The following is a 16,142-nucleotide window of genomic DNA, read 5'->3' on the forward strand; positions in this document are numbered from 1 at the left end:
ATTTATTTCTGCAAAGATTAAGTTCATCACCAAAATCTCACATTCTACTCATTTAATTCTCTGATTTAATTTCACCGGATATTAATAAATGCAATTATTAAAAAAAAAAAAAGCTCAGTGTGTCTACATTCTACTATCTACTGTTTTCAAAACTTTCTTCAGGGATGCAGTCTATCTTTCTCCCCATTTTACTCTGTAGGAAGGACCAAACAGAAATATTCTAATTGTCAGAAGGCCTTTTCAGTGTCTTTTTGTGGAAAATGATATAAACATTGCAATTTGATGCACTTAAAACTAATGTATTGTTTTTACACCACTGTTACATATCCAACACCAACACTACCATAACCTGTCGGTCAAAAAATGACCATGGTTTGTATCAGTGATTTAAGGCTCGCCTGTGTTGATAAAACCTGAGCATGTGTTCGTAATGATCCCACTTCAGTTGCTAACAATAATGCCTCAACCTGAACCTTTACCTAATCTCAAATGACACTTTTAGACTCGATTGAATTTGCCTTGTCAGATTCCTTTGTTTGTCTTGCATCACAGACCAAACACTGTTTCATAATAACACAAAACATACATTACAAAACAATCATTCACCAAATGGTTTAAAGTGATTTGCACCATCCTTGGTTCAATGCCAGTTGAGGACCTTTGTTACATGTCATCTCCCTTTGCTCTTCCAGTCTGTTCCTAAAATCAAATAAAGGCAAAAATGTCTCAAAATGAAAAAAAAACATAACCATACTCATCCACATTCCCAAACATCCTAAAATCTTATGGCATACAGTTTTAGCAGCCGGACTGTAGTGCTGCTTCCCTGCACAGTAATAATAGATAGACTATTAAATCAACATGCAGGAACTGAAATTAATTATTATATGTCATTGTTTGATATTTCATGTTATTAGGCTAATCACCAGTCTTTGTTAATATTGACAAACATATTCAAAATACCGCAACAAAATAAGTGCTACTCCTGCATGCGTTTTTCAAATGAAATATATTTGTTTTTCCATTTCTCCCACAATAATTAAGGACACATAAAAAGTAAAAAAAGAACAAAACAAACAGATACATCCTAGAACTGAACAATAATTATAATGATACTAAAATAAAATAATAATACACATGGCATTAAAATAAAATGCATGCAGTATATAACAAGTAAAGTCAATTTTTATCTCAAGGCACTTTTCACATAGAGCAGGTCTGTACTCTTTATAACAAGTCAGTATATAGTGATGTTGCTAAGAGAATCATTTTTGCACATATAATTCGGGGCAAATATTTGCACAATTCATTTGCATAATCCATGGTATTCCCCTGTAAATCAGTATGTTCTTATCTTTAAGAATTAATTCATATTTGCACAGCAGCTGCATTTATGAAAGACAATAAAGAATGACTTGTGTCACTTAGTTGTGCTAAGTATTGCACGTAGTGTCCCTATATCCTGATGCATGTTTCCTCTGCTTCACGGTGTAATGGCGCACATTAGCTCAGCAGTGAAAGTAAACAGGGTAAGACCTAAACTCACATGACTTTAGGCCCGTGAATGGAAATGTTTGAAGTAACGAGGCGTGCCTGAAAGCACCACGCTAGCCCTCGGACTGATGATGTCAGTTTATGGGCTGTAGGAGTTTCTGTATCACCATGTGTGCCGATCCTGCGTGAGCGGGCCTACTGCTGCTGGCAGTCAGCGGGCAGGCAAAGGAGAAGAGGAGGGGAGGAAAAGTGTGTTTACACAGACGGCAAACTGCCTGGGGAATCGTAGGGGAGAGGAAGTCAGCCGGCTCTGTCTGCCTGCTCCAACTTCCTGCTCAGAAAAAGAAAAAGCCCAGGATCCTATTTCAGTCCAGCACAACTGTGTAGACCAGAAGTAAGCATGGAAAAACAAGGGATCACACAAGCTTCACCGTAAAGTTTCACGGAGGGAAAAGACAAAGTCAGAGATTGCAGGTAACGTAAAAGAAACAGAGTCTTTCTATGAACGGCGCTTTGTTGGCTAATCTGTGGCTTGGAGACAGTGAAATAATGCATGATAAGTTGTATCAGCGACCGTGTTCACACTTCATATGAAGTGTCCGGGCTGTAAAAGTGTTTGACTTGTGTTCAACTCTTCGGATCGAGTGTATTTCTAAGTTTTAAGCAAGAGTAGTACCGATTTAGTTTTGGACACAATTGTGCCGTCTTCCGGTCCGAGCAACATCTTGAAAATGAGTCAGTGGGGCAGAAGAGTGATCCAGACCTCTGTGCGTAACAGTTAGTGCAACTTTCGACTCCCGGATACAAGTGTAGCCTCACCAGAAACGGAGGCAAACAAAAGGCGAACAGGGCAAAAAAAAAACACACACACACAGCATCAGAGTCCATCGCCTCTGTTTAGAGATGCTTTTTTATGGGCCCCTGTTGAATTTTCCACCGTCTGCGAACAGGAAGAGAGCAGATTTAGTCATGGCTAAGTAATGTCTGCACACACCATCTAATCTCATTAGGAGTTTCCGTTCAGCCAACACACTGGATGGCTTTGTGCGCGCAGCGAGGCTTCTTAGTCTGAGCATCCGCAGCAGGGCTCCTCATCCCCGACCAAAACCACCACAATGTTCCTGTGATATTCCTAGAAAGAGTTTTTTACCATGGCTGCGGTTCTCACAGTGACTGTAGTCACCCAGTTGTAGGGCTGTGATATGGGATTTTATCTGTGTGGTAGGCTTATCACTCAAATATTCATGTGGCGTGTCAGTTGTGAGGCTATTATCACTATGTTGTACTAATGTGTTTCCAGCTGGTTGCTGTCTGAGGTGTTTCTGACCTGCAGTAGCTGCAGGACACTTTAAAGTTCCACTGTGCTATTTGCAGCATCTTGCAAAGGTGAATGTTTATAAGTCACACTGGCCTAATTGTAGACCTGTCGGCTCAGCGGCCCCGAATTGGCAAGCCTTACTTTTGCTTCAAAGCGTTCAAAAGCCAAACCAAAGTCTGGGTTCAGAGTGGGTTAAAGGGTGGAGCTGTGGAAAGGGGACAATGATTTGATCTTTTGACCTTCTCCCTCTGGGATTTCTGTGGGAAGTGTGGCAGGACTGGGGAAATGCTCCCCTGCTGTGGGATCCCCTCTCCTCACCATTTGTCCTTGGAAGTAGAATAGGAGGAAGTCCTGACTTTGACAGGTTTGTAGTTTCACATGGCAGATAAAAAACTCAGGGGATAGCTTGTGTCGGAAGCGAGTTCAGCCTCCCTCCCTCCCTCCCTCCCTCTCTCCTGTCTGGACAGAGACGCTGTGTGTAGTGGTTGAAAGGCCAGGTTGTTATCGTTGTTATTGTGAACATCAGTCACTATTCACTCCTCACAACCACAGATAAGACCAAAAAGAACACGAGATGACAACACAGTCAGTCAAGTAGGACTGTGTGGAGTGTGAAAAAATTCAATTAAGTCGCCAAAACCGTATCTGAGGGATAACAAGACAACTCCTTTTTTCCTTTTTTTTTTTTTTTTTTAAATACCTTACTTATAAGGAATATAAACATCTTTCTTTTTGAAACCAAAAGAAATCAGACTTCTCACACCAGCAGCCAAAGAAGAACTTTGGATAAATAAAATTGAGTCTAAGATTGGCAAAACTATAATTTAAAAAAGTAAATATCACCCCAAAGAAAAAGTCAATCACTATCAACTCAAAAAAATCAACTATGAAGCTGATCAGGCATTCACTCAACAGTTTTTGGTATTGGTTTCATCAGACTCATTACAGTCTGTACCAATGAAGTATTGACGTTTGAACCTTCATCAATATGTGGATTATGCCTGGAGCTGATGATTGTTTTCATAACCGATTACTATTTTTAAAAAAAATCTCTAAAACGTCAGAAAATGTTGTTTTTTTAAAAAAAAAAAAAGGTCATCAGTCTCTCAGAGCCTGAGTTGATCTTGTGTCTTGTTGTCTGATCCAAGTCTGAAGTCCAAAACTCAAACAAAAATACAAAACTGAGAAAAGAACCAAACCATCAAAGTTGGTGATGATGCAGGAAACAGCAACAAGTTTTTCATTTTTGATAATTTACATAATGATTGACCAATTATCTAAATTTTTTGCCAGTTTATTATCTGTCATGCGACTATTTGATTGATTGACTAACTGTTACAGTCTGCGGTGACGGAAACAGTCCCCCCCCCCCTCCCCATTATTAATATGTGAGCTCCTAGCAGGCAGACAGGAGCTTCGAGGCTGCACATTCCTCTATTAAAGGAATAACCCACCCTGGGCCCGTCATACTTCCTGTGGAGAGAGGGCCAGGTTGAACCGCAGCATATTTCTGGCTTGAGCTGTTGTTCCTCCTTATATTTTTTTTCTCTTCTGCTGCTGCTGCTACATTACACTACACTCTTCAACACACACTGTTCTATTCATCACCGCTCTACTCTGTCTTACACCACATGTTAAAGCTCAAACAGGCTCGTCCCTCCTCAGCCACTAACCTAATTTAGTCTGTATGGAGATTTGTGTGAAAAGGCATTTAATTAAGATGAAACATCAGCTCCCGTTGTTCTAAACAGTCTCCTCAAATACACAAGCTGTGTTTCGTCAACAGTTAGTTTGCACAGGTATAGAGCATGGGCAGGAATGAGCACAGGAGAGTGTAAAGGAGAGTTGCTTGCTTCCCTGGGAGGTTTGAATTTTGTGCTAATTCTGTCATTGCAGCATATGCAGGTGGTTTTGGTGCTTTTTCTCTGTAAGCTGACACCTCTGAGTGCTAACCTCTTTTGTCTCTTAGTGAAAAAGGCCACAGACAGAAAGACCATCATCGTATGAGGATTATAAAAATAGCCAATCAGAGCTTTGATGTTGAACACTCTGCTCCATTTGTGTGTCAAATTCTGTCACCATCCTCACTCTGATCATGTGATGTGTATGTCTCACTGAAGGTATGGACAGTGCCATCACCCTGTGGCAGTTCCTGCTGCAGCTGCTGCTCGACCAGAGTCACAAGCACCTGATATGTTGGACGTCCACAGACGGCGAGTTCAAGCTGCTGAAGTCAGAGGAAGTGGCCAAGCTCTGGGGCCTACGCAAGAACAAGACCAACATGAACTATGACAAGCTGAGCAGAGCCCTGCGCTACTACTACGACAAGGTGAAACAGACTTAGATACTGGTCAAATACAGGAGCTCTGTGTAGTCGTCCAACTAATCATGTCACATGAGCTATTATAACTGAAAGGACCTGAAGGCGTGTGAAACGAGTGTAGTTCCACGACAAACTGTTTGTTGTGCTTCTCTCTAAACCCACAGTCTCCCCAGATAGACACTTCCACTTCCTCTTTCTCATCAAATGCACAATAGAGCTCCGGTAATGATGTAGCACTGTAACACAGCACAGTCCCAGTGTGGCAGTTCGCCTTCTCTGGACTGAAATGTTGTCCAATTTCTCTGTGATAATCAATATATGTTGTGTTATTATTTTCCAGATTAATATCAGTTTGTTGTAAATAAATGTAAATGGTGTTAATGGTGTTTGTCTGTTTCACAGAACATCATCAAGAAGGTGATCGGCCAGAAGTTTGTCTATAAGTTTGTGTCCTTTCCTGAGATCCTGAAGATGGACCCACAGGCGGTGGAGATGGGCCTGGCTTCTGGACGGTTTCCCCTCCAGGAAGGAGAGGCTCCTGAGCTGGAGGTAGAAGAGGAGGAGGAGGAGGAAAGCGAGGAGGAGGCGCAGAGGAGGACCCTGGCAGCCCTGGGGGCGCAGCAGTGTCGTAACGACTACCTCCGCTCGGGTCTCTACTCCTCCTTCAGCATCAGCTCCCTGCAGAACCAGCCTGAGCTGCTGCGTGCGCTGCGGGAGCGCCAGGAGGAGCCACGCTCCGTCATCCGCTTTGGCACCAACACCAGCGAGAGGAGCTCCCCTCCCTCTGCCAAGCCCGAGTCCTATGTCTCCCCCAGGCCATCCAGACTCCCCTCTCATTCCCACTCCCCGCCCTCCCCCAACACCCAGCCCGGCCGTAGCTGGAGCCCTGCTGCCAAAGAGGAGGAGGAGGAGGAGGACTCCGACCAGAGTGCTCAGCCCCTCAACCTCTCCTCTGGGCACAGGGAGCGAGCCCTGCAGCCTCCTGAGAAGAGAAGCAGCAGCAGTGGTAGAAGTAGTTCTATTAGTAGTAGTGGTAACCAAGGAGATGGACTCCCACCAAAAAGCAAAAAGCCCAAAGCTCTGGAGATCTCCGCCCCATCCCTGCTACTTGCAGGGAGCGACATTGGCTCCATCGCCCTCAATAGCCCAGCACTCCCGTCTGGCTCCCTCACTCCTGCCTTCTTCACGGCACAGGTGAGATGATTTATATGGCTGATATACAACTATAGTTCCCTCTGGGCGGCATGTCCGATGCGAGTATGTTTCCTCTGTCTTTTCTAGACACAGAGTCAGATGGTTTGGAGAGTCTAAAGTCCAATTGTTTTAGTGCTTTGGGGGATGATGACCCATTCAAGGTGTCTTTGAAGGTGTTTCCCAGCCTTTTGCCTAACAAACACTACCAAGCAGTTTAAGTCCAGTGAATAACAAGCAGCAATAACAAAAAGTCAAAAAAAATCATGTACATTTTATAGAAAACAGGCGTTTTTCAGGGATTAGAAAATTGTTTAACTTCCATCTTTCCTGCAGCAATTGAAGTAAATGAAGCCTTAAAAGTTAATGCAAACAGTTCCACGTGTTTCCACAACTTTTGTTGATGACCAACAAACCTTCTGTCTGTACAAAGGCAGTATTCGGAACAAACTGTGTTACTACAGCCTCTTGTGCATTATTAGGACAACACTACTGCAGGGAGTAGTGCTGTGTGTTGTTATCAGAGTGGTAAGAAAAAGGCGAGTGGTAGTAATGATGACAGACTGGTTGGTCAGGGGTTCATCCTACAGCAAGATGAAAGAAAAGAACCAGACAGTGGCGTCACATGATGGAGGAGCAGCACAGTCTCCAGACTTAAACTTCATGGAGCTGGTCCAGGATGAACTGGACAGAGAGTCAGGGCAAAGCAACTTTTTAACCCTTTTTTTTTGCCTTTATTTTGATAGCAACAGTGAAATGCAGCAGTGCCGCTGCGGTTAGGACTAAGCTTTTACGGCACGCGCTCTTCCAGGTGAACCACCGGGGCACCTCCAACCTTAAACACATCTGTGGGAACCGTGTTGGGATGAACTGTCTCAACAATATTTGATTTCCATTGTAGAAAAGAACGCCACGAGTGTGTTCAGCTGCTGAATGAGTCAAAACTTCAGATTGAATATAGGATTTATGATTCCACGATTCCTTGTTTTTTTTCGCTATGTGTTCATTTCAGAAACACTGAGACATTACACTGTAAATTTCAGTAACAACTAGAAAATGTTCTAAAACTTTGGACCTGTAGTGTATGTCGGGATCAAATCAATACTCTTAATTACCGATGGCATGGTACGCTGCGCACTCACCTGAGATTGCTCTAAAACGTGCTTCGTCATGCCATGTTTACACATCCCCACTGCTGCCCCTACGACACATTTTTACAAGTTCTCTTATTTCTGCTCTCAATAATTTAAGACAAACTAGAGCTCATGTCTCTCTGCCGGCCTCAGCTGAAGCACAGCTAGCCCAATAATAATCAAATCTCAGAAAGAAAGAGAATCATTTCTGTGATGCTATCTGTTTCCGTCCCCTCTGTGCAGTGGTCTGGCTGGCGATGGGGAGATGATGTCAGTGTCCCTAAGTATTCAGAGAGCAGCAACAGACATCTGACACAAGCTGGCATGTGTTGTTGGAAACACTACCGCTATATTTAAGTCGTCATTTGAGCCAAAATTGGTTAGAAACAGAGGGAAAGGTATGGGAAAGGTAAAGGGGGTAGGATGTGAGGGTAAAATGTGCAAGGGCACAGGAATTTTTACATAGTTTTGAACAAAAGAAAATTTCGACTAATTTAATGAGTCATTGTTTGTGTTCGGTTTGGGAAATTACTGCCAGAATGTTTATGTGCTCCAAATAACAGACTTTGTAGAAATATGTCTACACTCAGAGCAAAGTGAGACATAGAGGTGTTTGTAAAATGTGAATATGCTCATGTGAAATGCAGGAAATTCAGTAGTTTTTACCTCTTTCGGTTGTCCAGGCTTAAACAACGTACCTGCTAGAAGATGGACTCGGGTCTACGGCGCAATTTATTTGTATTTTCTGCCACAAATTCATCTGTGACGTTTTGATCTTTGCCATAACCCTGAAGGCTGAGCCACCAGCATCGACTGGTATTTAATAATCTCTTTCAGTTAATAATGTGTTTACATTGGACTTGCTACAGAGAAAAAAATCACTCTTCCATGTCAGAGGTTTATCCAGACATTAAGAGGGATTAATACTGCACTCACACTGTCTGTTTATCAAGGCGCAAAAAGTGGGATCAGAGGAAAACAAGCGATTTACAGAAATCTTCTCCAACTTATGCGAGCAGGGAAGAGGCCCTAAGTGATGCCATATGCTCCAATAATTCCATTAATAATGGGAGCAGGGCTGGTCCCTCCGCAACACTGGCTCACTTCTCTGAGGTGACACAGGGGAAAGCAGGGGGGAGGTGGAGAGGAGACCAGGGGAGAGAGGGAGAAATTGATTTCATATGTTTTCTCTCTAGTTGGCGTTCCAAGTGCTTCAGGACCCCCCCCCCCTCAAAATCTAAAACAACCCCCACCGTCCACCTCCTCTCCTCCCCACGTCACCCCTGTATTCTGGGGGAGAAACCACAGACTTCCTTCCTGCTCCGTCAGTTTATTTTTCCAAACGCCAATACGCGTCCATTTACCATTTCAGCATGTTTCGTATTACCAGAGCCCTGAGAGAAATGCTCTTCAACCAGTCGATCTCTGTTTGTCTTTTTTTTTTTTAAAATGTTGTCTTCACTGGTTTCTCTTATTTACACGAAGCCTCCCTCACGCTCTTCCTCTGTGTTCCCCCTTCACAGACTCCCTCTGGTTTGTTACTGGCTCACAGTCCGCTGTTGTCAGGCATCCACTTCTGGAGCAGCCTGAGCCCCGTCGCCCCGCTCAGCCCCGCCCGGCTGCAGGGCCACAGTTCCCTTTTCCAGGTAAGAAACACACACTAAGGTGTGTACGCAGAGAGAAAGGGAGAGGGACAAAAATAGCAAGAGATGAGAACAGAAGGTGTGTCGAAAGGATTATTGTTCCCTGGTTGTAAAGCCGAGGAGGAAGTTGTGAGACTGTGCAGGTGAAATTAGTGCTGTGGCAAAATCCCCGTTCTTCCCAGCAGTTGTTGTCAACAGGAAGATTTTTGAAGAGATTTAGATGAACCAACTTCTGACACACAACACTGGTTCATCTTTTATGAAGTAATAAAATGATTGGCTACAGTTTTTCCAAATGATTTGTTCTTATATCCTTTATGAAATATTCTTTGACATTGCCCCTTTATAATGTCCTTACATTTAAGTGGCAATTTAAAGTAGAATGGGCCTTGATCTTATAGAATTGGCATTTTTCAAGTAGGTATTTACTTGACAAAGTATATATAAAACAAGATGTTTTTGAGATCTGCAAAATGGCACACGCCAAGGGTGGTGAAACGAGTTGACTTAGTGAGCAGGTCCAGCAGAGGTGTCCTGTTTCAGCGCTTGTGAGAGAGAGAGGAAATCCTGTGAATACTTCCTGTTTGAACCCAGGGGAGCCAGTTTGAACAGGGTGGACTGGTTTGAGAGCTGCTCCTCATTTGTGAAACACACACACACACACACACACACACACACACACACACACACACTTCACAGGAACACACACACCATACCGAATTCTTTGTGCACAAATAATGTTGACTTCTCCTTCTGTTGTGGAGGTGCAGGGGACAGAGAAGAAAAGGAAGAGGCACAATGAATTAAAAAAAAAAAAAAAAACAGGAAACCGGAGCAGTGACAATGCTGCTGTTCCTCACCGGAAAGCAGCTTTCATAGAGCCTCCGTCCCCTCCTCACTAACTCTCAGCCCCTTTCTCTTCCTCCACAGTTCCCCAGCCTAATCAACGGACACATGCCTGTCCCTCTGCCAAACCTGGAAGGAACACCCTCCTCCCTGCTCCTGTCCCCCACCACCCACAAATCCTGATCCAGGATCTGTGAAAAACCTGTCATCTTCATCCATCTCTTGTTGAAAGTTTCTCAAAGTCATTATCATCAGCAGCAGTGATCTGTTCTCCGTCTTGTCAAAATTTGCTTCAGAAACGTCCTACGAGACGGTATGTGACCTCACTTTTTTTTTTTTTTTCTTTTTTGCACTTGAGTTGCTTCAGATTCCAGTGGGTGAAAGCACTTGGTAAAAGCCATATGCCACGATGTCTATGAGGCGTCTGGCTCTTTGTGATAAAATACAGCACATTTCCACATGACCTGTCCATGATGGACAGTAGTGATGCGTAGCTAGCTGCAAAAAGCTAGCCGGCCGCTCATTCTGTGCGAGAGAGCTTGGTTGTTTTAATCTTGTAAAAAAAAATAAAATAAATACAAAAATAAAAAAATTCTTAAATGTTCATCACAATGTGAAACTTGTTGTTCACTTTCGTGTTGTACTTGTTGGTATTGTATGTAATGTATGCACTATGCTTCTCAGATAGTACCGCTGTGCCTTGTTGTCCTATTTTTCTCTTTATTTCAAAATCTTTTAATGAAGACGAGATTTCAAATCAATGAAAAACCTTTGTAACGCTTGTAATGTTCTTTTTTTTTTTTTTTTATATACTGGACTTGGTATACAGTGTGTATTCTGTATATTTTTTTTGTATTGTGAAGAATGTCTTGTTATTTTCAATAAACAAAGCATTGAATGCTTGAACACAGGTGCTTCAAGTTTGTACAACAGCTAAATCAAAATGTGACACCAGGGGGAAAAAATCCAAACCAGTTCATGTGAATTCTGTTTAAACTTTAGATTTAATTTTCTTTACTCTGGAAAAAAAAAAGCTCAAATATGGGAGGGCATCTGCAATGAAATCCCACACCAATAACAATTATCCACAAATAAAGTTAAAGAATGTCATACAAAACATCTCTTGTAACACTGTTAAATAGACTGACTCAGTATCTTATTCACGAGGGGCAGGACTATAGCTAGTGCTCCCTGAATCAGGAGTTCAGTGGCTGTGTGCTTCCTCATACAACAGAGCAGGCATGCAACACAATGAGGGAGGCAATCCAGAAAAAAAAGGACCCTTTTTTTTTTTTTTTACAGTTGATGGAGATGGGAATGGCAGAAAGGAGGACACATCTGAAAAGGCAGCAGATTCCAACACGGGGAATTTACTTTGCACCTCCTCTTAGTAACAGACCGGAGGAGAGAATGTGTCAGATTGAGGCGGGGAAGAACAATGACGAGGAGGTTGTTCAACTAGTTAAATATTTAGGATTTCTGAAGAATTTAGGAGGCGTATCTAATCCTGTAATGCCCTTGTTAATAATTCCATGTTGCTCTTTTCCTCCTGCATTTGTTCATTGGTCACAACAGAGACCACAGCATCCTGGAATGATTTGCCAGCATCTGACAAAAACGATCTTTTTTCCTTTTTTTGCACAGAGCTTGGCAGCACTGCTCTCGTATTAGCCTCCAGTTAGGATAAAACTGAGTTATTACATCAAAGCTGGCCTCAGAAACCTTCAGAGTAAATGGTCACAAATGATTTGTGCAGCTAAGAGCAGCACCGTGGCAACTGAGACATGATCAAACCCTCTTGAGCTGCTACAGAAACATCCCTCTGTTTGTCAGCTGGTGTGCTTTACACACCCACTCACACCGAGGAGCTCTGAGGTGGACTTTTTATGTATGAAAATGGAAATGATGACAAAAAATATATCACTAAAAATACCACCACTTCAAGAAAAAAAATAATTAAAAATCTATATACATTGCATGTTCTTATTAAAGTGACTGAGCCTGTTAGAATTCTAGACAGTAGTTGGATTTAGCAGCAAATTCTCTTCTCAATAAATATAGATGTACAGTATATAAATGTCTCTTTTGGGCCAGGTTCAGGCCAAACCTGGGAGGGAGTCGCACTGTGGACGAGTTTCCCAAGTAGTTTGGGGGGTGGGGGTGGGGGTGGGGTGATGATGATTATGATGATGATGATGATGGTGGTGGTGATGATGCTCCACGCCAACATCCATCTCAGGTTACTGATCCATCAGCGAGGCCATACAGCTAGGAGATCCTTCCCAAATAAAAAAAAAAAAAAAAACCCAGTCCAGAGAGTCTAAAACAGCATGCTTTGTCTTCTGCTCTTTCCGTTGCCTGAAGGGGGAAAAAAAAAGGAGAAGCATAAATTTTGCTGTTTTTGTCTGTTTTTATTTAAGTTTACAGCAGAGCTTTTCATAGTCGGACACTTGCACAATTGCCTCCATGAGCTGTGTGTGTGTCCCAGTCACTGCTGACCGTGTGGATTAGTGGGCCAAACTACAAAAACTAACTTATGCACCTGTCCTCACGTCTTTCCCTCCACGCCCCCCACTTCAACTCTCCCAGCCTCACAGTTTGAAAACAAGCAATCAAAGGATCCATTCTTGCGTTACTCCTCACCTGACTCGGGGTACGACGAGTTCCGGTAGCCGGGATCTCTCTGCAGCTGCACCTCCTTCAGTGTGAATATGGATATGTCTGCCAAAGATAAAGAGTCAGTCAGTGCAGCAGAAAATCACATCTTGCCAGAACAATAATGTCTTTGTTATGAGGCTGTAACTGATCCTCACTGTACACTGCAATATCCTTCAAGTTGTACCTAGCGGAGCCTGCCAAGTCTGCATTACTGCGTTGCCATTTCATTACTCACTCTCTGGCAGTGTGTGCACACGTGGCCCCAGGCTCCTGAAGTACGACTGTCTCATTGCTTCATCAGCAGAGATCCTCTTTTTTGACTCGTACTGAAATTTAGGGTAGTAAAAAGAAACGCACAGCCATTAAAGAACAACAACAAAAAACAGGGTTAAGCAATGTGTGATCGCATGTGAATGACCCGGCGTGCCTTGATGCATTTCCTTCCAAAAATACAGCTCTAACATAGCTGCAACATGTGTCGCACTGTTTTTGACGTGGCATTAATGCCTGACAGATACTGAGAGACTCACTTTTAGGAATGACATCAGCAGGTCAATGCCATCAGTGTCCAACCTGCAGGGAGGGAGGGAGGGAGGGAGGGGGAGACAGAGAGAGAGAGAGAGAGAGAGAGAGAGCGGGAGCGGGAGGTCAGTAGAGGTGGGGGTGACTCACAGATGCTGGCGAGTGTAAGGAAGGAAATAGTCAACTGTTCCACAGGATTTCCTTACAGGAAGCGACAGAGAGCACACACTGCCAACTAAACAAACCAATAATACTAATGTCTAATTCACTAAAAAGCTCTACATACAGCAGCAGCTTCTCTTATACCTGGGTCTGATCAGAAACAACTGCTCATTTCCATCTCCAATCATTAGAGGGCTAACGAGAGAAGTGAGGGGGAGTGTTGAGTAACTTTAAGAGTGTGTAACAGTCAATACACATATAAATATATATTTACTTGACATAACCAAATGAAACGTGGTATAAGCTGTGGTACAATACAGTATATCTGACGTAAAAAGACAATCCATATACGGAAGATGAAATGACAATAGAGTATGAATGTGCCAGTATTACCTGGGTGCGTGGTTAATAAGGGGCTGGGCCTTGTATTTGGGGAACTTGTAGGACTTGAACTCGTCGATAGAAGATATTCCAGGCCAGCTGTCTTCTGTTGGAGTGCCTGTGGAGGGACATTCAATCAACCCTGTTAGAGTCGGGCTTTACCGCGGCAGCTGGAGGGGCTTTTCACGCTGCCACAGGGGCTACATGCCAGGGTTAATGCGATTAAAGGCTCATATTTAAAGTTTGACTGCTTCCCCGTCAGCAGGGGGCAGCACTGACCTAGCAGCCTGAAGATGAGGTGCAGCTCGTCCTCCACTGTGGAGCCTGGGAACAGGGGCCTGCCGGCAGCCATCTCGTAGAATATACAGCCCACACCCCTGAGAGGAGGACACACGCAGGAGGGATTAGGTCATGAAGAGATGTCTGAGTGAAGCTTCAACACTGATCTGACTCAACAGGTCTTCTGCAGTTTAACTACCTCTAACTTTCCGGATCAGACTCCCTGAATTGTGCATTAACCGGCCAGTTTCTATCCGTGTGATGAATGAAATATCAGAAGCAGGAATTGATTTGAGAAAGCAGCAGGGCACTTTGAAGTTTGGGGATACCATTTATAGTCAAATTTCGTAACAGCTCGGGAGGGTTCTTCAGCGGCACGGGCCACATCAAAGTCTCCTTCCTGCAGCTTCGGACACCTGTCTGCTCAGAAGAGTGTCGACAAACTGCAAGAAGCTCCAAACATCTGTGCTCATTTAAAAAAATCACTGAAGCAACTACAGACTTGAAATCATTTAGTAAAATTAGAAATTCAGGCCAGGAATTCTTCGTACTTGAGGATTTTATTTGCCTCTGCACCTTCGGTGTGTGTAGTCATATGGGCATAAAGAGAGAGTAGCCAGGAGTCTGATCAGTGTTTTCTAACAGTTGCAATCACCCCTGTTGAGTGAGGCCCACTCACCACATGTCTATCTGTGTGGAGTACTCAGAGGAGCCGAGCAGCACGTCGGGAGGCCGATACCAAAGTGTTACCACCTCGTTAGAGTATGTTTTAGTGGGCACAGACTTGGCCCTCGCCAGGCCTGTGGAGCAGAAACATGAGAGATAAAAACAGATCCAATGGACATGTTTAGTAGAAATTCACATTACAGAATACTACACATACATCTATTTTAAAATATGGCTCAAATGTGTTCTGAAGTATCAGTAAAATATAGACAAACACAGCTGAACAAATGTAAAGCAGGTGTCACTCTTTGTCTAAATGGAAGATAATCTGTCACAAAACCATCATAAACAGATGAAGCATTGACATCAGGACTGTTTTTGTTTTTACCAAAGTCGGCCAGTTTGAGTTCTCCTCTGTCGTTGATGAGCAGATTTTGAGGCTTCAGGTCTCTGTGAAGGACTTTCCGTCTGTGACAGTACGCCAAGCCTCGCAGGATCTGGAACAGAAAAATCTGGAGAAAGATGTTTCTGATGAGTAATCATGATCTTATTGGTGAATTCACCACACAGCCACTCTGTGGTGAATAAAAAAAAACATACATTACAAATGCCATTTCTGGATTGCTTAAGCAGCAGTTTCTCAAATTTCCTCTGGAGTATTAGATTATGCAAGAAACCTCGTATCAGGAGCAAAATGTGTTGCTGTCTCATTCATGAAGCACTTTCTTATTTGTTCTTATATAATAATATGTCATTTCATTTTTTGAGTCTCATTCAAAAAGCAGATGTAACTAAAACACAACTCGTGTGCAAATCGACTCAAATAGATTTTTGTGTAAAAGGTTAAGAAAATAAATGTCACTCCGCCCCCTTCACTGTCCACTCTCCACCACCAGGGGGCAATCTAACAGTGTTTCTTGTACTGACAGCAGCAACGACAAAGTCTTGAAAGTTGATGAAGCTGGCCAGGCCAGCAGGCCGCCTGCAGAGGCTCACCTTGACATTCTGCATGCTCAGGATGTTCCCACAATCGTCCATGTACTGCTTCAGGTCTTTGTCCTGGACGAGAGAGAGAGAGAGAGAGAGAGAGAGAGAGGGAAAAGAGAGCAAAAGTTGGTAAGCGGGCTCTAATATGCACAGGGTCATGAATAATAATGATGTAAAATAGATTCATTTTTAGCAAAAGAACATGTGAGTCATGCAGAAAGTGAGGGCAGAGGCTTTGTTGGTCTCACCAGGTACTCGAACACCAGTGTGAGCGACTTGTCTGTGTGGACGATGTCGTGCAGCGTCACGATGTTGGCGTGTTTCAGGTCCTTCAGTAACGACACTAGAGGAAAAAGAAAGGGGTGACAGTTGTGACAGTGAGGATGTGATAACAACCGTAAAATGTAAAGTTTACTTTGCTCAGTTCCTTATCATAGTATTGATGATGGCCATTTTTTTCCTGAACTTTAATGTAATGGTTCTTCTGCTCTCTGAGGGTTGAGTCAGTGTCTCGTTAAATTTTGACTTAAAATCAGTTC

At 43.2% G+C, this 16,142-nt stretch overlaps 2 protein-coding genes across 3 annotated transcripts in view; one reads left to right on the forward strand and one right to left on the reverse strand.

Annotated features, from left to right (window-relative positions):
• Positions 1–1,641: 1,641 nt before the first annotated feature.
• On the forward strand, positions 1,642–10,404 carry elk3 (ELK3, ETS transcription factor). Its single transcript, XM_022756438.1, has 5 exons — positions 1,642–1,968; positions 4,933–5,141; positions 5,538–6,329; positions 8,983–9,105; positions 10,033–10,404. Exons 2-5 carry the CDS (start codon positions 4,935–4,937, stop codon positions 10,129–10,131), a joined length of 1,221 nt encoding a protein of 406 aa, XP_022612159.1. The 5' UTR covers positions 1,642–1,968; positions 4,933–4,934; the 3' UTR covers positions 10,132–10,404.
• Positions 10,405–12,248: 1,844 nt separating this feature from the next.
• Positions 12,249–16,142, reverse strand: part of LOC111229588 (cyclin-dependent kinase 17-like) — a 32,316-nt gene continuing 28,422 nt past the window's right edge. For both annotated transcript variants that reach the window (XM_022755969.1, XM_022755968.1), the window contains 10 exons: positions 15,852–15,946; positions 15,613–15,675; positions 15,005–15,128; positions 14,630–14,750; positions 13,951–14,048; positions 13,684–13,789; positions 13,137–13,179; positions 12,842–12,932; positions 12,592–12,669; positions 12,249–12,306 (listed from right to left, as the gene is read on the reverse strand). In XM_022755969.1, coding sequence (XP_022611690.1) covers positions 12,269–12,306; positions 12,592–12,669; positions 12,842–12,932; positions 13,137–13,179; positions 13,684–13,789; positions 13,951–14,048; positions 14,630–14,750; positions 15,005–15,128; positions 15,613–15,675; positions 15,852–15,946 — 857 coding nt within the window. In that variant the 3' untranslated portion in view covers positions 12,249–12,268. The remainder of the gene's footprint in view (positions 12,307–12,591; positions 12,670–12,841; positions 12,933–13,136; positions 13,180–13,683; positions 13,790–13,950; positions 14,049–14,629; positions 14,751–15,004; positions 15,129–15,612; positions 15,676–15,851; positions 15,947–16,142) is intronic.

This window comes from Seriola dumerili, unplaced genomic scaffold (genome assembly GCF_002260705.1).
Source record: "Seriola dumerili isolate Sdu_G_001 unplaced genomic scaffold, Sdu_1.0 BDQW01000242.1, whole genome shotgun sequence".
Lineage (NCBI taxonomy): Eukaryota > Metazoa > Chordata > Actinopteri > Carangiformes > Carangidae > Seriola > Seriola dumerili.

Coding starts and splice junctions, on each gene's coding strand:
- elk3 (XM_022756438.1), top strand. CDS start 4,935: ATGGACAGTGCCATCACCCTGTGGCAGTTCCTGCTGCAGCTGCTGCTC. Junction 6,330..8,982: donor CTGCCTTCTTCACGGCACAG/GTGAGATGATTT, acceptor CCCCCTTCACAG/ACTCCCTCTGGTTTGTTACT. Junction 9,106..10,032: donor GCCACAGTTCCCTTTTCCAG/GTAAGAAACACA, acceptor CTTCCTCCACAG/TTCCCCAGCCTAATCAACGG.